Raw genomic sequence first — 23,084 nt, forward strand, 5'->3', positions numbered from 1 at the left:
GCTGTGCGGCCTTGCTCTATTGTTGTATGTCAGCAGTCCTGCTGAGCCAGGCGTCCCAAAAAGACCAGAAGGCGGATGTGAGTAGAAGCACAGTTGAACGTTTATTTTACATGTGTCCGCAGATGCTTATACAACAGTGGGCAGGCACTTCTAAACTCCCAGCATTGTTTCATAGTGCAGAGACAGGAAGGCTAGCAATGCTTAGCATGACCAGTGACTTGGGTGGCGTCCCCCCAGCCTGCACACACTCTGGGGGAGGGCTGAGTGCCAGCAGTGAGCAGCAGGTAAGGAGGTTGCACCTAAGCGGGACCACAGCTTCCAGAGGCCAAACAGTCCACCGTCCACGGGAAGGCGGCAGGAGGCTGTGCCAGGACCTGCCAGGGGTGTGGGCCCCAGTTGCCATAACACTGAACTTGGTTACCATGAACAAAAGGCTATTCCAATTTATTTTCATTGTGAGCCCTAAGCTCACTCTTATACCAAACCCAAGGCGAGTGGCTCACTGGATGCTGAGCTAGAAATGCTGTCTGCTGCCCTTCGTGCGGGCTATGGAACCTGAAGCAGAGCTTTGGAGTCAGACCCAGCCTGACGGACGCTGGGTCAGGCCCTAGCTGGATAGCTGCCAGTGGTACCAGGCACCATGGAATGTTTGCTAGGCCTGTTCCTATCCCTGGGAGCAGAGGTGCAAAGCCACAGGCACATGATTTGAGGAGAGAAGAAGGTAGAGAGAGCTGCCAAAACAGTAACCGTAAGGCGCAGAGGCCAAGGCAAGTCTGATTGTGCCGCCAAGTCATTTTGCCCCTGAACATCACACAGTGTACACAACGGCTTTTCTTTCCTACAGAAAACACGCACATTAACTTCCTAGAAGAGCTGAATCCACAGGGCAGGGCTGACGTTTAAAACACAAACAGTATAAAAACTTACGAAACATGATTTGTAAGCTCCCTTTTTTGGCTCTTAATACAAAAGATTCCCCCACACCACTGTTTAAAAAGCATCTATCTACCCGAGCGTGGTTCCTCGATCCAGTCGGGACTGTTTGAATATTTATTGTAGGCTTTGCCGTCAGATACAAGAGAAAGGTACACAACTGTCACGTACAAAGTGAGCTGTAAAAACCGTCACAAAATAGAAACTTTAATACATGTCAGAGATCACTCACTAAATACCTTTGGTCTAAAACACAGTAACGACTCCTTTACCGAGCGGCCCAAATCCACCACTATCGCACTCGCCTTATAACTAGTCTACTCAGAACCAGCCCTGTCAGTCACGACTCACTTCTGCACAGGCGCAGAGGAGACTCTGTACCTCCTTGTGAGCGCCTGCGCCCACAGTCACACACGTCCCACCAGCAGTCACACACGTCCCCTCAACACAAGCAAGACCCAAAGGTATCTTCACGCTACTCTGTTCTGCAAGGAAAGAGAAACTGAAGGGAGCTACAGTAGGAGAGCACAGGCCGACAGCAGGGACCCACGTCAGTCTGCAAGCTCCTCCTGGTGCCCCCACCTGGTGCCACACAGCTCCTAGCAAAGGGCACGGCAGCCTCCTGCTGAGGAAAGGAGGCCCTTCAGAAGGGAGGAAGCCCTAACGCCGCGGTCTGGAGTAATGGCTGCGAGGCAGCAAGATGACATTCCTGGATGGGGCGCATCAGAACGCAGTGAGGAGCAGGGTCCACTGGCAGGAAGCGGTCTGCTCCCTGCCTCGCTGAGGGACCCCGGAGAGGCTGGAAGCACTCAGGCCACTTCCACTGCTACAAGCTGCAAGTGTGACCAACGAGCTCTATCACAAAACCGTACAGAGCAGACTCCCAGGGGGAAGTGAGGCTGCCTGCCTGGAGTACACAGGGGCCAGGCTGCTCACAGACAGACACCTTGGTGGCTGACTGCCAACTGCAAAGTCCCTCACAACTGGTAAACTAAGCCCTACGGGAGTGTCACCTTAGAAGCCCTAATAGGTAGTCAACACCCATGTAATAAATACTGCAACAAAGGCTCTCGCATACACACCAGACTCATTCACACTTTTCCTCTAAGAGCCAAGGAGTCCAGGCTCCAGGCTCTCCTGAGAAGTAGAGCTTTCAGAAGGGTGCACACTTGGGTCAACACAGAAGCAATCCGCTTTGTCAAGAAATATCAAAATAATCTCTGCTTATTACAAAAGTGTCTCCGGACTCCAGGGGAGGTGGGAGGCACCCCGAAGCCTGCACAGGGTCAGAGGGGGCAGGGGTGGAGGGAGGGCAGCTGAGGCTTGCTGGCTCACTGGTGCAGGTGGGCCCGGTCATCTGGGCGCTTGATGTGGATCCTCCGCACACGCTCGATCCGCTCCCGCTCCCGCTCCTCGTCCTCATCCAGGTGGTGGGAGCGCCCGGCTGCGCCGCCTGTGGCTTCCAGGAGGGCGTTGTCAGGTCCCCGGCCATCCTGGGCTTCGTACAGCAAAATGTTTAAGGTCTCCTCATAAATTCGGGCTTCAGGGAACTCAACCTGTACCCCACAAAATACACAGCAAGTACATTAGCAGGCTGTACACAGCCACCACCTCACATGTACTCTCAGCAGGGCTGCCTTAACACTGGAGCCTCCAGGAGACTCATGGCTCCGGAGACGTTGTCACCCCAGTGGCAGGAACGGCTCCTAAACCTCGCAGAGACCAGCAATGGGACACTCCCTGCCCAGCCAGAGTAGCCACAGGCAGCAGGTGTGAGAGGCTGAAGGCTGGAAAACCCAAATTGCCACTAGAACTCCAATCACAAGGCTGGTTGGAACTTGTGACCTAATTCCCACAGTGGCAATTGGCAGCCAAACTAGAACATCATGCTGGAGCCAGTGCGATGGCCTAGGCAGGGGTAAAGGTGGCAAGCCTGACCACCTGAGTTGAACTCCCAGGACCCAGTGGGGCAGGGGAACCAGATCCCACAAGCCACGCTGACCTTCATCCACATGCCAGAGTGGGAGGGCGAGGAGACAGACACAGAGAATATTAAAAACAAAGCAACAACAACAAAAGCCAGTTCCCTAGGTATTAGACAAGACCCAGCATCCTACAACTGATGCTCCAAACAGGACACAGTTCTAATTACTCAGGATTGTGAAGAAGCAAGAAAATCCCAATTCCTGTGGTAAAGCTGAACCAATAGATGCCAGCGCTGAGAGGACGAGAAAGCTGGAATTGCTTGATGAAGACCTGAAAGCAGCCGTCACTCAGAACAAAACAGCAGCAGCGATCAGCAAGGCGTGCAAGCACTCGCAGAGCAAACGTCAGGACGAGAAGCAGATGCTCGCTGTACAAGTGACAAACCCAGCCAGCCAGCCAAGGAAGACTCCCACAGAAGCCGGACAACCTGAACAGTGACCCAACAGGCCAAGCAAGGAAGGGTCAAAGCTCTGTGGGCTCATCATCCGCTCGGCAGCGGGCAGGGACGTATTAAAGGCTGCGCAGACTGCATCCATGTCCACAGGACTGCATGATGACAAAGCATCAGGGATGCTATCATCACATCCCCACCATGCAACACCACAGAGGACAGGCAGCTCAGACAACAAACCCTCAAGCTTTCAGGGAACAGGGGAACTATTACTGCTCAGGGCCAGTTTTGCTGCCACCAACTGTCTGGAAAACCAAGGCCTCAGGCTCTCCTGAAGGGCAAGGTCACCACCAAAGTAGCCAGGGAGAAGAGAAGGGCCCTTGGCCTCCCAGCCAGGCTCTGTACCTAGCACGTCTCGCAAGCGCAGGCTCTCCTGGAGACCTCTGCTCGCCTGGGATCACTCGGGGGTGGGGGTGGGCCAAGCACGTGCTTGCTAAATCCCCTCCCCCCCACCGCTAAGCTGCAGGGGATCCGATGCGCCTGCACTTACATGCAGATACACACACCCACACATGATAATCTTACAAAGTTATGGCATGTGGGGCCTATGACAGTGGAAGACAGATCTAGGTCAGCAGGAAAAGAAGGACAGAGGTGGACTGCTAAGGGCAGCAGCAGTGTCCTCTGACTATGAGCTTGCTGGGGCCATGCTGGTGGAGAGCCCAGCACCCAGAGGACAGCCACCCAGCAGGGCTCAGAGGGAGAGGGCACTGCAGGTACCAGGGAGCAAGGCCCAGTGTCAGTCGGCACTGCCCTGTTTCTCTACACAGCTCTCACCTTGGTCTGCTTCTTCTCGGTGGCGTAGACGATGGAGGTACAGCAGACTTCTGCGATTTTGCGGCCCTGACCATAAAAGGACCAGCAGCAGATTTCATCCCCAATGACGTCCTTTATGAACAGGACCCTCCCGTTAAAGCGCAGAGAAAGCTTATCAAACAATTCAATGTTTTTCAACATATTGTCGTCAGAATTGCTGCAAGAGAGCATTTGGTGAGGTGAGCACAGCTGGCGACAGCTTCTAAGCCTGCACAGGCCTGAGTCCGACACTGAGTGTGGGGCCTCTAGGCTCCAGTCGCTGATCCCGCCTACCCTTTCCCCACCAGGCCCATGAGGTGCACAGCAGCAATGCCCAGGGAAGATTGTGACCCTAAGTGAGCTTGTGGATCTCTACTGAACTCATCAAATCCCTGCATTCCCCAAGTTGCTCATTTATAGAGCATGCTCCCGAGATCCAAAAGGCACTCGAGACACACTCACCACTTGCTGGTGGCATTGTTTAAACAGTGCAGTCCCCAGTCACCGAGCCAGGCACAGGTGACCCAGTAGCCCATTCACACCCCCTACCTAAGGGACAGGACTCCTATGTGCATAAAAACCTCCTGCCAGTCCACAAAAACCCTTCTGTAATAGCCAGAAACTGCAAACACCACGCTGAAGAATGAAGGAAATGTGGAGGGCCCATGTGCTAAGACCGCACTTGCCACGCTAATGGTGTACAGTGTGCACAAACCCTGAAAACATCACACTGAGTGAAGGGACGGTCACAGAATGCAGTGTGATCTAGCACATGACACGACGCGGTTAGCAGCTGTTGGAGGCCAGGAAGATGAGGGAGCCTGCTAGTGGGGAACTGCCCTGTACTAGAAAGTATTGGTGGCTGCGCATCGTGGGCATGTCACAAGCACTCAAGTGCGCAACACAAGGTGGTGGATTCTGTGGGGTAGGTGAATTCCACCTCAAAGTCCCCTCTACCGCCCACCTATGCTTAGTCCCCTCTACTGCCCACCTATGTTTAGGTGCGGAAGGCGCTCGTTGTGTGAGGGGACAGGCAGGGCCTGCGGCTGGCGCTTACCTGGTGTAGGAGTATTTGTTGTTACTTCTATTGTAGAGCAGCTTCACAGCCGGCTGTGGGGGGACAGGAGAGGACAGCTACTAGTCCTGAAGGTGCCATGCACACTGGCTTCCCAGAGGCAGTGGGAACAGGCTGGCAGAGCTTGCAGGAGGAATCACTGCATGCTCCAGGAGCAGGGGCAGTCTCAAAACACAAGCACAAAATACGACCAACACCTCCCCCAACAAAGGCACACACAGACCCCTCCCACTCCCACAGGTACACACAGACCCCTCCCACTCCCACAGGTACACACAGACTCCTCTACTCACACAGGTACACACAGACCCCTCCCACTCCCACAGGCACACACAGACCCCTCCCACTCCCACAGGCACACACAGACCCCTCCCACTCCCACAGGTACACACAGACCCCTCCCACTCCCACAGGTACACACAGACCCCTCCCACTCCCACAGGTACACACAGACTCCTCCCACTCCCACAGGCACACACAGACCCCTCCCACTCCCACAGGCACACACAGACCCCTCCCCACTCCCACAGGTACACACAGACCCCTCCCACTCCCACAGGTACACACAGACCCCTCCCACTCCCACAGGTACACACAGACCCCTCCACTCACACAGGTACACACAGACCCCTCCCACTCCCACAGGTACACACAGACCCCTCCCACTCCCACAGGTACACACAGACCCCTCCCACTCCCACAGGTACACACAGACCCCTCCCACTCCCACAGGTACACACAGACCCCTCCCACTCCCACAGGTACACACAGACCCCTCCCCACTCGCACAGGTACACACAGACCCCTCCCCACTCCCACAGGTACACAGACTCCTCTACTCACACAGGTACACAGACTCCTCCCCATTCACATGCACACTAACACAGGTTCACACAGGGCCTCCCACAGGTACATGCAGACCCAACACTCACACAGGTACATGCAAACTACCCTCACTCACACACGATGTACACAGACACCCCACCCTCACTCACAGGTATATACATATCAACACACAGGTACACACAGACTCCCCTACTGACACACACACACAGGTATACACACTCCCCCAGTGACGCATACACATACACCCCCACAAGTATACACAGACTCCTCCACTGACACAGCAACACAGGTATACACACAGATACACCCACACACACACTCACACACAGCACCCCTGCACACCTTATTGGAAGCTGCTATGAGCCTCTGTTCTTCCTTGGAGGAGGTGATGACAGGCACCTTGCAGAAGGGCTCGTATGTGTCTTTGTTCTGCTGGGACAAAGCACGCTTTCAGCCCGGGGGTCTGCCTAGCACAGGGCTGTCTATACAGCCAGTACGAAGCCAGGCCCTGATGAGGGGACACAGGACAGTCATGGTGGAGGAGAGAAAGGCCCTTTGCACCTGTTAGTTGGGAAGGGTGAGACTAGGGGAGGGATCTGCTCTTGTGGGGGCTGTGGGGTACGCCAGAGGGCCCAGGAGACACAGGGGTGACAGCTCTCTCTGCTAGGACTCCACTCAGAACTAATCCCTCAATACGCTGCCATAAAGCCGGATCAAAAGCTCCTTCGTCCCCACTGTAATAGCAGCAGCAGAAGGAAGGGGAGAGAGAGAAGGGGAAGTGTGAAGTCAGAAGACAACGGCAGCAGATGCTGAGCAGACTGCAGCTGAGAGACGGGGAAAGAGACAGGCGAAGCCATGTGAGGGGAGGAGAGACGCCTACAGTCCTCAGGGACCACCACAGGGTGAGGGCTGAGGGGGCCTCCTGCCAGCAGGCAATGCAGCTGCAGAGCCATCTCACCCCACTGTCAGCAGGAAAAAGTCTACACTCCTGGGGGAGGGGGGGACAGAGCAGAGGATGGATGTGTCGGTATTCTGGATACCCAGCATTCCCCCCCCCCCCCCCCCGTTAGCCCAGATGGATGGTACCCAGCCATGCTTACACCCCACAGACAGAGGTATAGGGTCTCTTTGGTTTTTAGTGAGTGTTGCTGTGTAGCCTGGGCTGGCTGCAAAATTCACGATCCTGCCTCTGCCTTCTGAGTGCCTGCATTACAGGCACTGCTACCCTGGCGGCAGAGGACTCCTTGCAGACATCTTTGCCCCAAGAAGCTCCCCAGAGGAAAAAGTCAAGTCTGTTATCTAACCATGAAGGCCCTGAAAGACAAGACCTCCCAGCCCCGCACATGTAGCTTGTCCTTGGGCCTCAACAGAAGCCAAGGCTCATCCAACTACGATTGAGAAGCATCTCCAACACAAAAGGTGACACCACAAGGGACAGAGGGACAGAGGGACAGACAGGACATGTACGTCAGATGGTACCCACCCAGGCAGCCAAGGACAGATGTGGTGCTTTCTGAACAAGGGCAGCACAACACAAGGACAGCTTTCAGACACGGAAAGGACAAGACAAAGAGGTTGAACCTCTCAGACCTGTAGACAGGAAACCAGGGGACCTGTCCCCACACAAAGGTGACACAGAGGATCTCTGGTGCATCTGGACAGTCCAGCATGAGACTGGCCCCTGGCCCGCTTATCCGTGAACCCGGGACTCAAGCAGGGATAGATGCAAAATACCTCAGGACTCAAGACTGACAGTGACGGGGACAATGATAGGGTGAACTCAGAACACTTGTCTAGCCCATAGCTGTGCTTAAACTATTCTGAGAAAAGGAACAGGTAAGCTTGGTGGAGAAGGAGGGGAGGGGACACGTGAGGCTGAGTCCAGCTGACTGTGCCTAAGGCTGAGGACACACAGAAGCAGAGAGCTGCTGGGCACGGGTACAGGAAGCGGGAAGGCCATGCTGGCATGAGCCATCAATCACACAGCGCCGTTGTGCTTCCTGAATGATGCCCCTGCACAACGTCAGCATGCCTAAGAATGAATCCAGTGAAATTTGTAACAGTGTGAAGCTCACTGGCAAGGCATGTGTGGGGCAAGGCCAATAACACCGCTTCAGTGAGGGCCAAACACAGCTCCATGGCTCAGGGAAGGCGCAGACAGGAGCCTCGTGGACAGGAATCACGACCGTACCACAGCACAAAGGGACATTCGATGCTCCAGAGTATGAACTCCTGACTGCATTTGTTTTGTGGGCAAAGGGAGGGTGTCTGGAGATCTCTCTGGACTTCCAACAACAACAAATGTGGGGAGTCGGTCTCATGGCGGAGCCTCTGAGGGCTGCGATCTACATGACATGACCAGACACAGAAGAAGAGAGCAGAGCACCAGGCAGGCAAAGTGTCCCTCAGACAGTAGCACCCCAGGTGGATGGGACTGTGACATCCTAACCATGGGACAGTTTCCCAACTGTAGTCTGCTTCAGCAGGTCCCCAACGCCTCAATGAGGCGGGGCCCACTTCGCAAGGGGAAAGGAAGGTGGCAGGAAGGTTTGGGTGCCCCCGTGTGGGACAGAAAGGGGTGCCTACTTGTAGGGCCGCCTGGCACTCTTCTAGGAGACCCTGCACCAGGTAGTACTTGGCCTCCGCTAGCAGCTCCTCGATCTCCCGGCGGCTCTCCGGTAAGGGCACGGCCCCGTCGCGAAGGTAGTTGAGTATTGTCCCAAAGTGCTTCCCACAGCGGTCAATGAGGATCCAGCCTGCAGTGGGGCGACAAGAAGCTCTTCTCAGGGAAGGGACACCATGCTGGGCCCAGGGCTCCGAGACTCCTGCGGTCCTTAGCCCCATGCAACCCCAAGGCTCCAAAGCCCGAATCTGCTCTGAAGGATCCTGCAAATACCTAAGAAACCAAAAGCCCGACTCCTGCTCTGCCACGGCTCAGCCACTTGCCAGCAGCAGGACCCATCGGTCAAACATCCCTGACTGTGCCCTCCGGTCGTAGCTTCTCACAGCAAGCACTTACGGGCTAGGATGGTGCCAGGCAATAGAATGCCACCAAAGGGCTCAGTCACCAAGAGAAGGTGAAGCCACTTCCACTGGATACGGACAATGTCCCACCTGCCGGCCAGCACCAGGGAGGGGCAGAGAGGACTACCTCTGCTTACCAGTCCTCTCCAACTGCCACTGGCCCACTCCTCTTCCACCTGAGCCCACTCCTTGCCGAATTTCCTCTCCTGAAATGTGACATCTCTGACAGGTGTTCAGGAGAGGCCCAGCCTGGAGCCTGACAACAAAGCAGCCCCAAAAAGAGGGGAAACAGGATGACGACCTGTGACGTCTCAGGAGAACCTGGGAAGCTCTCAAGAGCAGTCCGGGTGGGGTGGGGAGAGGCTGGCGAGATGGCTCAGCAGTCACGAACACTGACCACTCATCTAGGGGACCCAGGTTTGATTCCCAGCATGCACGTGGTGGCTCACAACTACCTTCTGTCTCTGTGGACACTGGGCACTCGTGTGGGGCACAGACTCATGCAGGCAAAGCATCCATACACATAATCTAGGGCTGGAAAGATGGCTCAGAAGTGAAGAGCACTGGCTTCCCTTCCAGAGGTCCTGAGTTCAACTCCTAGCAACCACATGGTGGCTCACAACCATCTATAATGAGATCTGGTGCCGTCTATTGAAAGTCAGACAGAACACTGTATACTAATAAATAAAAAATAAATTAAGTCTTTAAAAAACAAATCTAAAGAAAAAAAATTTAAGCGGTCAGATGGGTAAGCCAGAGCACACAGTGACCCCAGGCAAGGTGACTGACCATGCCTTCTGACTGAGCTCTTGGAAGAAAAGCCCCATCGCCCAGCATGGTGGAGGCCTAAGCAGGACGTGGCCTCCCACTGCCTTCCCCTCTGCGTCCTGCCTTGGGTCCTCAGAGCCGAGCCAGGAGGGGAGGACAACAGAAGTACCTTTTCCGTAGGTCAAGTCCCACACCTGCCACCTCCTTCCACCCCCTCCTCTGCCAAGGGGCCTCTCCTGGTGTTGGTGCCGCTGAAGATCTGTACACTGCAAGGCCATCCCCATGTTAGACCCCTGGGCCTTCTCAGACTGCTGTTCCTACACCTCCCGCTAAGGGCTGCTCTCCCTTCAGAGCCTTCAGTGGGAAACACACCAGCAGGTTTCCTGCATGGCGCTATGCCCGTGAACACAGGGCACGTGCTAGGTGGGCTGCAAAGGTAAATCCGCCTACAGTGACTCCAGGTGCCACCTGTGCCCGTTTCTGGGTCTGAGGAAACAAGATACTCACTTCCTAGTGTCCACAACCCACATGCGTGCGGCTGGGCAGACCAGACCAGGGGCTGGCTAGACCGTGTGCCCTTTGCCCAAGTGTGGCCTCTACTGACTTAGCCCAAAGTGGCCAAGAAGGAAAGTGAAAGTGGGCCCAGGGCTTCTTGGGCTCCAGCATTCCAAGCAAAGCCGGAAATTCAAATTATTCTGTCCATCTCCTCATCTTAAAAGGATGGTAACCTAGTTTAAAAAGCAAACAGTTCTCAGCCCATCAAAAGGCACATAAACATGCCCACGTACACGGGTTGGATTCTGTCCACATGCAACAGGCCCACAGCCCCGAGTCTCTAGACCAATGCTGACACAGTGTGGGATGATGGTATGACCTCCTCTTCTGCACTTCTGGGGGTGTCATTCCTCATTTCCACAGACACAGAGTCCCCAAGATGCTTGCTGGCATTCCAAAGGGGAGGGGAGCAGGATTCAGCCACTAAGAACCAAGGCCTCAAGCTCTGAGAGAAACAGCAGTGACAAACTTAGCTGACTGGAGAGAGCCCGCCTGCGTCCTGCCTACATGCTTGACCTGCCCAAACCTCTGGGGAAAGGCCAACAGCCCCAGATGCATTATCCAAGCGACAGCCCAGAGTTTCCATAAACGAGCAGGCGGACTGCGACACTGGGCTCCCGCTCAGGATTGTCAGGAAAGGCTGTGGGAAGGCACACTTGAACAAATAAGGGCAAAGGAGCCAGGCACGCTCCAGGAGGCTCCCATCAGCACTCTGACTGGAGATATGCTGGTTGCTTTCAAGCAGGACCCCATCCCTCGCAGCAGCTCAACTGCCTGCATGGAGAACCGCAAACAGCCATGAAGCGGCTTCTTGCTGCCTTGGAGTGCACAGCATCGCGCACAGCATCAGTGAAAGCTTCCAGGGCCATCAGGACAGTAGGATGCACAGTGCAGCCCAGAGGCTCTGCCTGAGCTCCAGGATGTCTCAGCCAGCGCCCAGCAGAGGATGCCAAGCAGGGGCCACTGTCACCTGCCTGCTCCATACCTCAGTACTGCCCTTAGGCTCCCCTGCAGCCGTCTCTTCTCCTGATGGAACGCACAGTGCCGGCACACAGGTGTGACTAGAGGATCGCCAGAGAGCACAGAGCCCCACGCGGGCCTCTCAGTAGCATTCCCCATTAACTTCAGGTGTGCGGCAAAGAGCACAAAGACAGCTACAGGCGTTGGGAAGCAGAAAGCACCAGAACCCAGGACAAGCCGGTGTCTTTCAGGGTACCGAGGCAGGGGGCTGCTCTGCGGGGTGGGAATGGGGTGCTGGGAAGGGGACACTGGCTCTTGTGCAAACACACTGATGTTTCTTCTCTGGGGAAGTGCGGGCTCCCCGCCCCCCTCTCCAGGAAGCCTCTCTTCACCACAGGCAGGCATTTGAAGCTCCAAACCCAGGTCTCCAGTCCCTCTAACACACTTGTTATACTTTCAAATTCCAGAGCCTGAGCCTCAGGGCAGCATCTGTGAGAGAAGCCTATCCAGTGCACGCAAGGCACTTAGCAGCATTCCTGTCACCCAGCTTGTGACAACCAAAAACATCTTTGGACATTGCTAAATGTCCCTGAGGTCACAAACAACATCAACAATGCTTATCTGAGAATGCTGAGGCAGATCAGGGACCCATGGACAGGCTGACGTGCAGGAGCGCCCGGCCTAGCAAGGGACATTCCCCAGGCTCAATTCCCAGGACTAGGGGGGAGGGAGTGAAGAAAGGAGGGATGGAGGAGCACAGGGAGGAGGGGAGGAGAGAAAGGAGGCAGAGACCTAACTGTAAATGTAATGCGCAAGCACAGAGGCACTGAAGAAAGCCGCGGTATATCAGACCCACAAGGAAACAGGTCCAGAGCACGTGCTTCCACGGAGCAGCAACACAAGATGCAATGACGCAGCAGAAGGACGGAACCCAGACCAGCTAGTCTAAGACAGATGCACAGCCACTGGAAACCAGGGAACCAGACTGAGGCAGACACTGGACCCGAGCAGTACTTGGCAAGAGTTTAAAAGGGTCAACAGCGCCCAGTGCTGTGAAGCACAAGCGCACATAGCCTGAGAGAAAGCTCTGGCAATACTCAACGCTATCCCCAACTGTTTCTGGGAACAAACTAGGGAGGGAGGAGTAAGAGCTCAGTGCTGCAGACCCTGGGGCTGAAGGGCCCTGCATCCCCGGGGGAATCACATGCCTAACCCTGGCATGGCAGCGTTTGTAGGGCCATCACGGGGCTGCTTACTCAGGCCACATAAGCATAATGCTCAATGAAGGGCAGCAAAAAAGACCACCGACTACTGTTTAAAGCCATGCTAGCAGAACGTCGGTTAGGACTCTCCACAATGATGGGAAACACAACACTCACGAAAATGCAGCTCCCGACCCTGGCTGTTGGGGAGGTGACTGTGCCAATGACCTGCCTAAGTTTTGCCAATTCTTGGGTGAGCAGCCTGAGCTGCACCCAGGACCCCAAGTCAGACGGAAAAGGAGGGAGGCAAGCAGACAGGCACGGCCACACTGTGCTAGTCTCTGCGGCTTTCTGAGAGGATGTGCAGATAATAACATGACTGACAGCTTCAGCCTAGTCTCCCCACTCCCTAATTCTGAATGCATTAGTCAGAGGCCTGAAGCCATGGGGGGCGGGGCAGTGCTGTGTCCAGCCTCAAGAGAGGTGGGGGAGGGGAGAACAGTTTCAGGAGTCCCAGGCTGGCCTTGAACTCTTGATCCTCCTGCCCACACCTCCTGAAAACTGGTATTCAGGCATGCACCACCATACCTAGTTTTTTAATGTGGTGCCAGGGGCTGAAGCCATCTTAGTGCATGCTGGGCAGGGCCTCTACCCTCTGGGCCACTGGACATGGTGACAAGGGCTCAAAGGAAAACTCCAGCAAGGCCAGAACTCAACTTCTCAGAGAAAGCCTGCTCATGCCATGTGTCCTCTCAGAAAAGGCACCCCAAGGGCGCAGTTCTGGGCCACAGCACATCTGCTCCTGAAGGGCCCGCCATGGAGGCAGGCTCCTCAGTCTCTCCATCTCTCAGTAATGCCAGCCATGTGGCTCTCCAGCGCACACACAGCTCTGTCAAGGAGCACCAGAGGAGGTTTAAAGAGAGAGCCACCCACTCAGGGTCACAATTCCAGGGCCACAATTATGGCCATGCCTGGCGTGAGGAAGAGGCTCTGAAAGCGTCAGCTGTGACCTTGCAGTGTGGCAGAGCCAGGGCTACAGCTTCTACACTGATGCTCTTTTTTATTCTGGCACTCTGGTGCTCAGGCTAGTGGCAGTGACGAAGGGAGACCCTCCAGCAGCCTGGCAGTGACAAAGGGAGACCCTCACAGCCTGGATGCAGGCCTCTTCCCAAGCCACACTCTCACGCACTCTCTGGGGATGTCTGGCAACACAACATGAGGACTCAGAACTCCTCCTCTTTCTGGGGGAAGGCCAACTGTGGGTCCCTCTCTCAGCTGCTGCTCTTGAGGTCTGTGTGTGTGTGTCAGAACATGCATGTGGCATGCACAGCAGCCACAGGGCGTCATGCTCCCCTGGAGCTGTCTGACACAGGAGCTGGGAGTCAACTTCAGTCCTCTGCAAGAGGCTTGCACTTCTGTTTACAGCAAATGTCAGCGCAGCTGGCAGGGGTGGGGTCCCCAAATCGGGGTGATTCTTTAAGATGCAGCAGCTGACTCCTGTTTGTACTTAAGCATGTTCCTGGGGTGGCGTGTAGACCACAGGTCAGGCCGTGCAGGGTTTCCTCCAAGGGCAACAGCATGGCTCCGCGGGGCATGGGTAATGGCTGAGGTCAGGACACCAGCTGACGGCCAGGCCTCCATGGGGCTGCTGAAGGGCCCTGGCACCAGGTGATGTGGCTTGGGTAACGGGCCCATGCCCAAATCACAGAGTAAGAACCAGAGATCTCAGGGTTGGTAGCTGCACTTCCTTTTCTAGCTGGAGAGCTCTGGAAAAACCATTTAACCTCCCACAGGCAAAGGACTACACTAAGGATCAAAGGGAACGGCGGCCATGGACTGCTGGGCTGAGAGCTCCAGGAAGGGCTGGAGGCCTGGTGACTGATGGGCACGCGTGACGTGTCTGGCATGTTGTTGACAACACTGCTTCCCCAGATGCTGGGCTGTCCAGACAGCATGGGACAAAGGTTGCCCTTAGCATGCGTCTACAACCGGAGCAGGCCTGCTGGCCCACAGACACTGTCCAGCTGAGTGACGAGGGCTGTGTGAGCCCTGTCTGGTTTGCAATATGGCCTCAGGCCACCTGGATGATGGCTTCCTTCAGGAAGCTTCCCAGCCAAGACCCAACAGGGAGGACCAAATCGAGCAGGGGTCCTGGGTTCTCACATAGCATCTGTCTCCTTCTGCGGCTGGGGTGCCATTGTCTTGGTCTCCACAAACTCTGCAGGATGGGGGTGGCACAGCAGAGGGTGCCTCCCACTCATAAACCGCTTTTCTCTGAACACAAGCACAGCAGCGGCCTTGGGGCTCCGACCCCACTTAATGGGAAGACAGTGAGCAAGGGAGGACACCGGGCCCCTCCCTGTCTTACAGAAGCCAAGGCCTGAGCAGGAGGGATCGTGCTCAGAGTCACACAGCAGTCCTGCTACGTCAAGACCAAGAGTCCTTATCTACTCAGTCTGGCCCCCGCTTCAGTGCCACTTCCTCAGGAAGCCCTCCCTAGCCACACCCCCCAGACTAAGTCTAGTGTCGCCCAGCTCTCAGGGCGTCCTGGAATCAACTGTGTGTACAACTGCCCTCGAACGCAGGACTTCTGAACAGCCCTCGGCCCTCAGCCACTAGCCAGTCTGGGGCCCGTAGCAGCACGCCAGAGCGGCCGGCGGCGCTGGACTCACCTTCACTGTCGGTGAGCACTTCCATGCGCCCGCTGAACATGGCCTTCAGCATGGTGTCCTGCTTGGTGAGCGTCTGCATGGTGGTGTAGTAGAGGGCGCCCCCCACGTTCAGCTTCACGTACTTGGAGCTGGGACTGGCGCCCTTGAAGGAAGTGGTGCGGGTAGCAGCCGCTGGCACCGCCGAGCTCACCACACTTTCTCCTGACATCTCTTCCTGCCAGGGAGAAGACAGGGTCAGCACAGCAGGCCTGCTCTACTCAGGCTGAAGTCATGTCCAGGGGTTGCTTGGTTTGGCCCATGTATACACTGCATTTAAAACTTCCAACATTGATAACTCAAGAGCTTGAAGGAATTAAAAAAAAAAAACCAACCCTGGATTTCTGGTTTCTCTTAAAATAAGAGCTAACTGGGCCAGGAGGACAAATGGCAGCTGCTGAAGGGGCAGGCTGCCCTCAAGGTCAGGAACGCATCCCTCAGCTCACTTGCAGGCCAACCCTGCCTGCTGCCCCTGTAGGCATGGGCTTGTCTCCTACATCTGTGTTGTGTGATGTCCTCTGTCCACACCAACAGCACCTGGACCGCATGAGACGGCAGTCAAGGCCGCATGCAAGCAGCCAAAAGGACCGTCTTTCAAATCAACTCCATAAGCATGCTTTTGTGAGCTAGGCGGGACGAGGAAGCAAGTTCAGAAAAAGGAGCAATTTCCTGCCCTCCTGTCACCTGACACTAAGATCCTATAGGGGTCCAGAAGACACGGCCAGATCTGTGGTACTTAACACGGATCAGCACCTGGTCTTTCTGTATTTCAGGAGGAACCTCTCAAACCCCAGAGGCTGAGGAGTCCAGGGTGAGTTGGCTCTGCACCCCGAATCTGGGGCAGGAACTAACAAGGGAAAAAAGCAGCCCGCAGACACCCCAGGCTGACAGCACTGCAAGGCCCCGGACAATGTCCCAGAGCTCCACCGTCACATTAAGCCACTCCGGGGCCACACTGCTGTAGGACCAAAACAAGACCATTCCACCATCACGCCTAAACACAGAGGGCACGAGCACCATACAAAACACAGAAAGGACCACACACACACTCTCCTGGCCCATGCACACTCTGGCAGCTGGTCCTGGTACCCTCCCTCCAGGGTGAGAGTGACCAGGCCCAAGCTTGGCATTAGCTGCCTGCTGACAGCACCTCACACTCTGCTGCGCCTTCTCTCAACACTCCTGCTCCTCTTCCTGAGGCACCTTCTACACTCTCAGCGCAGCCAGGAGGTAAGCCGCCAGCTTGGGCACAGCTATGCTCCTCCTATCTGTTGGCTAGAGGGCACTGACAGCACAAAACTTCAAGCTACCTGAAAAACGACGGCTTTCCTATTTTTCTCAGAAAGCCTTTCCAAAGAAAATGCTGACTACATCGTACATGACAAGACACACATCTTCTTAACAGCAGGAGACAAAACAGAAGCAAGTTGTTACAACACAGATGGTCAGCAAGCGCTATGAAATAGCTTCCTCTAGTCTCTCTAGCTCTGTCGCCCCCAACCTTCAAGGCTGATGGAAAACCACAGTTGGGGAGCCTGTGTCAGAGCTCTGCAGAGCAGAGCATATAGAATGCTCCCCTGGGGTGCAGGACAGCCAGGGACACACACAGAGAAACCCTGCCCTGAGAAACAAAGCAACAAAACAAGTTCCCCTTCAAGGGTTTCCTCAGGCAACTCTCTTGCTGTGTATGTGCATATGCGTGCAAAAGTGTGTGTGTGTGTGTGTGTGTGTGTGTGTGCGCGCGCGCGCATGCTCACAGTTTCAAAAGCTCAGCCAGAGCTCTCCTGGAGTCTATGACAAAATAAAAGATCCAGGAGGAAAGCAGGACACACACTCGGGCGCGTGCACACACACACACAGCTTTCAAAACAGCCCCCAGAAATGCTATATTAATAGTCGTGGCCAAACATCCTCCATGGTGGCATGAGATTCTCGGAAGAAAGCATTTCCAAGACTGATGACCTGGAGGGCAGGAGAAAGGCTTACAGGTGTGTGTGGGGGGGGGGGGAGGGGGTAAAAGAAATTTGCCCCAAATTGGAAATACTTTTTAGATACAAACTTAACACACACACACACACACACACACACACACACACACACACACGCACGCACGCAATGCAGTGTGTGGAAGCAGTCTAGCATCTTGCAAGATGCCTGACACAAAGCAAGACATAACACACCTGTGTACTTTTGTGTGGACACTTTGCATATAATAAACAATACTTTGCGTGCACAGATGTCTGGATTTTAGTGAACTTGTGCGTCTGTGCAGCCCCACTCTGCATAAGGCAGAGAACACCAACACGCTCTAGACATACTCCTACTCTGACTGTGACACCCACAGTGTGGGGGATAGCGATGGTCATTTTTTCTACGGCCCAAAGAGGGTCAGTGACAAGCAAGCCAAGGATGTGGCCAGGCCTGGCTGACCCTGGGTTGTTGGTGATGTTTGGTATATTTAGAGCTATGACATGTAAATCAAGATAGGAAAGTCCCATCTCATTAAAAGAAAAAGATGAAAGAAAAGCAATGTGTAGTTAAGGACTCGGTTTTCAGACCCATGTTCAAGGCGTGGTAGAGCAGGACCGTGAACAACGCCGCTATCAGACACTGGCTTTCCCTGCCTGCTTCGAGATGTCAGCTGGACAGAAAGATTCAGCAGAGCCCGGGCTGGTTAAAGACTCAAATTACATTATCTCCGCCTCAAGCCATCAGCTCGTCTTTGGAGACTGTCTCCAGCTGTGAATTACTAAGGGACAAAGGCATCACAACGAGTCCTTTGAGACATCAAGGAAAGTGGCCAAAGTGAAGCAAGGAAACTCTAGAGACTTCCCAGAGTCCCTCACCCCAAATCAACTAGTCAGGCCAATGCCTAACACCAGGAGAGACCCTTGGAGGACAGGCTCTGGCGACATTCATGTCCCCGGCTCAGTGATGCTGGACTGAGGGCAAACCGCAGTCACTTCCCACAGCGACCCTGCCCCTGCCTGCCCCACAGTGCTATGCTCTGCCCTTCTAAAGGCTGATTTCATTAGTGAGTTAGGGTGCAGGAGAGAGCAACCTTGGTTACCAGGGAAACGGAAGTAACTCAGAAGTTTATTCCGGTGCACTGGGTGAATCTAGGCTTCGTTCCTTCACATGTGCTTGAAGATACTGTTGCCCACTAAATAGTGGCTGTACCTGGCTACGCCCTGAACCCCCAGAGGGGCTTTAAAAAGGGCAATGCCTGGACCCTACTCACAGAAATTCTGATGTTATCAGCCTTCGGGATATGGCCCAGGGGACAACCTTTTTTTTTTTTTAATTCTCTTAGCTGGTTCTAATGCGCAGCCAGGATGACAAGCCTCTGTTCTAAAAGGCTCTGTACCCCTTAATTCGGCTATAATTAGCTCTGTGGTCTTGAAGAGCCTCTATAACTAGCCTCGCACGTTGCTGGCCCAGTGAATTCCTGACCAGCATGCAAACACAAACCAAAGCATCATAAATAGAAGTCTCGTTTGCAGCTTCAGAGGGGAAGGCAGGAAGCAGCCGTCTGCATGCTTGCAAAGATTTATGTAAAAATAAGCAAGAAGAGACAACTGCTGGCAAATAAGACATGGAAAAGCAAACAAACAAAACACCAGAAAATATCAAGTCCCTGCACGCTGTCTCCTGTGAGCTGAGGGTCCAGCAAGTCTGGACTGCAGGCAGCATGTCACTTTCTATGTCATGTTCACGGGAGCTACTGCACCCAAGTCTCCGTCTCCTACGTCGTAAAACCGTTAAAGCCATAATCTTCCAAACACTGCCTCCCCCAAGACAAAAGCCAAATCGTGGGCCACCTAGTTCTGTAAGTATCTCTTCTCCTCCTGAACCTCCTGAAGACCAGGTGTGCTCAACTGGGGCAACTAGAGTTGCTTAAAAAACCCTGGCGCCTGCCTGGGCTAGACCCCAGACCAGCAGCGGTGCGGCCAGTCACTTGGCTCTAAAAAGCTCCGCTGGGCGTGGGGACGCACACCTTTAATGCCAGCACTCAGGAGGCAGAGGCAGGCGGATCATTGTGAGTTCGAGGCCAGCCTGGTCTACAAAGCGAGTCCAGGACAGCCAGGGCTACACATAGAGAAACTCTGTCTCAACAAAACAAAACAAAACAAAACAAAACAGCTCCTTCAGATGATTTAGTTGCTAAGTAAGATCAGGTGGTCAGTTTATCGAACAGCCTCTGGGATCTGAGGGGAACTCTTCCTTCCGGAAGCTTAAGAGGTGCTGTGTACCCCAGCTAAAATAAACTGAGGTCTCTGCCACAGTGCAGACAAGACCACAGCTCCATTTGAACCAAACAAAGCTGAAGGAGACAAGTGAGACACTGTACCCCCAAACCTGCTTCTAAGGCAGTTACCCCCAATTCCAACACCCTGACCCAAGGGCATTCTCCTACACACTTCTCTCAATGGTCCAGTGAGGATGTTTGTCAATGCTGCTGATTAGGGGTGAAAGCTCTGGTTTCAGACGCCTCCACTTCACAGCCCAAATCACTAATGACCTGCAGAGACTGTACAAATACACCGATGAGCCCTGTGCCCAGATTGGTGGTGGTTAGGGTTGAAAAGCTGGCAGCTTCTTAACAAGTTCCCAGGTTACGCCGGTTAAACAGTTGGAGAGCTACTGGTGCTGTCCCTCTTCTGCCAAAGTGTTCCTTATTTTCCACAAGGTAGAGGTGAGCAAAGCCAAACACAGGCTGAGTCGCTTGTGTTCAGTTTGGGGTTGATCTTCCAGGGAAGTGAGTGGGTAAACAAAGAGCACCTGGGTTGATCTTTGCCCATGCCCGCCCAAGGACAAAGAACCCTTCAAGGAACAGACCCTTGAGAATCCCAAATGAACAGGAACCATCCCACCACCCAGACAGCAATAGCAGCCATCCTGGGATCCCGAGGTGTGGTCACCTAGGGCCTAGTCAACGGGAAGTGACTAGGTAGGTACCCAGGTGCCACTTGAGGCTAGACTCTATAGTCAGAATACCCTGACCTCAGATGCCTGGCATCCCATACCAGAACCCAGTCTCTGGTCATCTCGCTCCAGAACCTGGGTTCAGAGGAACGTGGCAGGCCCCTTCCTCTCTTGCGGGGGGAACCCAAGCACTCAAGTCACAGCCTCCAAGACGCCAGGCGCTCAGTTCCAAGGATTCCAGCTCGTCCCCTGTCCACACGCCCTCGAATCCTCATTTTCCAACCCGAGCGCCAGTTTCGAGGCCGTCTCTTTGTTCTAACAATCTTCCAAGTCGCAATCGCCAATCAACAGTCAAGACTCGGGAGCCCGTCCACTCGCCGCGACCCGCGCATTTTCGCAAGTCCAGACGCCCCTTCACAGACAGCACAGCCCCCCAAGTTCTTCACCCAAAGCCCTTCCCCCCGCCCCGACCTCAGGAGCCACCCAGCGACCCTGTGCTATCGGCGGCCGCCGCCCACCGCTGGTCCAGCGAGCCCCTCCCCCTCGTTCTCGTCGCCGCCGCCCGCCGCCCTCGGTCCTCGCCGGCCCGAAGCCCCCCGACCGCGGCCGCCGCCCCTCACCATGAAAAGCCGGAGGACGCCGGAGTCTCCAAATCCGGACTGAGAGGAAGGAAACACCCAGCTCACTCAAGGCAGGGGGCGGAGGCGGGGCCGGGGCGGGCACTTCCGTTGTCCACACCCCACTTCCGTCCCATAGAGGGACACTTGCTAAAAGTGTCCCCTGTAGTCCGAAATGGGGACTCTTCTTCTCGACCTCTCCCTCTCGGGTCGGTTCTACGTCTCCTTGGCTGAGTCAGGCTTTTTAATCCCCACTTCTGGATGTTTCTCCTTTTCGGCTGCCGAAGAAGGGAACAGGACGAAGAGAGGTTTCCTTTCCTTGGCAAAGAAACTGTGCGGAACTGTTGTTTCCCGGAACTGGATAATTGCTTCCAGGCGGAGTTCGGAGCACAACACCCGGGGCAGCGGGGCAAGATGGCGGCCGGGCTTCGGCCGCTGCCCCGGGTCTGGCCGAACTCCGGGGTGTCGGGCTGAGGCGGCGGCGGCTGCGGCCTCCGGGACCCCCGAGCGCCGGGGCCTCGAACGGAAAAAGATCTCCGGCCTGCGGGTAGCGAATGGGAACAAGATGGTCGATTCTCTGGGTGGCGGGGCCAGTGACTGAGGGAGGTTGTCTGGGGGCCGAGTCTTGGCTTAGTGAAGTCGGAGAGGGAGGCTCTGAGCACTGGCTTGCCGCCTCAGTGCGCTCGCCCTGGTCCCCTTCCATCGATTTTCCTGTTGAGGCAGCTGAGCTTACGAACCAGCTGTTTCTGGACGAGACGGACTTGTTATCGTGTTTGTCGATGCCGGTGTCAATGAAAGGCGTTGGGCCCTAGCATCACCCCGAGTGCAGTTCGCTTGCTTGTGACCTTGGGTGAATCCAGTCACATCTCTGACCCTCAGTTTCCTTCTTTGCAAATGAAGTAATTAGATTGTCTCACAGGGGCTATTTTAGAATATGTCTTAGTGTGGTTCCTGACGGCTCTTAAAACAGAAAAACTTGGTGATATTTTGACTTCAGCCCAGCCGGAATGGAGCCCGGCGTTCTCAACTTAACTTTGTTGTGCCGTTCTTCTTGAGTGGGAATCTTGAACCTTGTCTGTTTGACTTGCCAATAAGCGATCCCTTTGGGGGTTCAGAGTCAGGAACCCAGAGGACCCTGGCAGGTTTTGTGCCCTCTCAGTGTTTCATCTCCCCACATGGATGGGCTGTAGCTTTCTGTGAGAAATATCTTGGACCATTAATGGTTTCTTTAAGATCCTTTTTCTATTCTTGAGCTTTTTAAAATTGGTGTGTTGTAGCCTAATAGGATAGAGCTAGTGTAAAGGAAGACCTAGTTAAATGTATCTACAGTGGCTGTTACGTGGTCTGCCCTTAAATGGTGCCCATTAAGCCTGGAAACCTAGCCACTTCTGCCATAAAGAAATATCGCTCAGCAGTTTGTATTTTACTCCGTAGTCTGGCCTCTTTGTACAGTTTTGTTGCTTTCTCAGCCCGAGTAGATTGGTTTTAAGCAGGTTGCCTGAGAGTATAGAGGCAGTGCAGGGTCTGCTTCTTAACCCAGCCTAGGGGAGGCAAGAATTGATCTTCTCACAGCATTGCCGCCCTTATTAGGTGAGACACTCAGAGGACACTTGGCTTATTCTCCCTTCTGGGTGCTCTGGACTCCTAATGTTTTGCGATCTTTCTACGTATGCAGTCCTTACCCCCCTAGCCCAACTCCAAGCTCCGTAGGGACAGTGTGGTAAGGCTCCCTTAGACGTGATGACGTTTCAACTGCCAGATATCAATAGTTCCCTTTGATCCCTAAGCTCAGCGCTGCAGTGAAGAAATTAAGGTTAATGCTGGCTTGGCATGGTTGCTCACCCCTTTAATCCCAGCACTTGGGAGGCAGAGACAAGTGGATCCCTGAGTTCCAGGCCAGCCAAGGCTACACAGAGAAACCCTGTCTAAAAAGTGGGGGGGGGGGGGGAGGGATGTTCCTAACAATCCTAAGATTGGGCCTTGTTATTATTCTGAGGAAGCAGGGGCGGAGAACTTAAGGACAGTGAACTGAGAGGGAGGATCTGGGAGTCGCTGGTCTGAGGCCTTTCTTGGTACAGCCTTTGCTGTGTTCCTCTGTGGCTTTCAGGGGACTGAGAACGTTAACACTCAGTTGTGCGTCTTTCTTGATTCATGAACCATGCGCGTGGAAAAGGCGCAAGAGAGCAGGAAGAAAGCCACAAAGCTGCTGAGCAGTGCAAACAGAAACCTGTGGCCACG

At 54.5% G+C, this 23,084-nt stretch overlaps 2 protein-coding genes across 3 annotated transcripts in view; one reads left to right on the forward strand and one right to left on the reverse strand.

Annotated features, from left to right (window-relative positions):
* Positions 1-78: 78 nt before the first annotated feature.
* KCTD10 (potassium channel tetramerization domain containing 10) lies at positions 79-20,988 on the reverse strand. The gene is made up of 7 exons (XM_084761445.1): positions 20,850-20,988; positions 15,268-15,481; positions 8,673-8,842; positions 6,429-6,515; positions 5,223-5,275; positions 4,148-4,343; positions 79-2,489 (listed from the first exon to the last, which is right to left on the reverse strand). The coding sequence occupies exons 1-7, from the start codon at positions 20,850-20,852 to the stop codon at positions 2,265-2,267; spliced, it is 948 nt and encodes a 315-aa protein (XP_084617571.1). The 5' UTR covers positions 20,853-20,988; the 3' UTR covers positions 79-2,264.
* A 76-nt stretch (positions 20,989-21,064) lies between these two features.
* The window catches only part of UBE3B (ubiquitin protein ligase E3B), a 43,152-nt gene continuing 41,132 nt past the window's right edge, over positions 21,065-23,084 (forward strand). Inside the window, exon 1 of one of the 2 annotated variants that reach the window (XM_084761399.1) lies at positions 21,065-21,393. The gene's annotated coding sequence lies outside the window, so the exon portion shown is untranslated. The remainder of the gene's footprint in view (positions 21,394-23,084) is intronic. The other variant, XM_084761400.1, reaches the window with a different exon arrangement.

The sequence above is a fragment of the Acomys minous genome (genome assembly GCF_964271855.1).
Source record: "Acomys minous genome assembly, chromosome: 16".
Lineage (NCBI taxonomy): Eukaryota > Metazoa > Chordata > Mammalia > Rodentia > Muridae > Acomys > Acomys minous.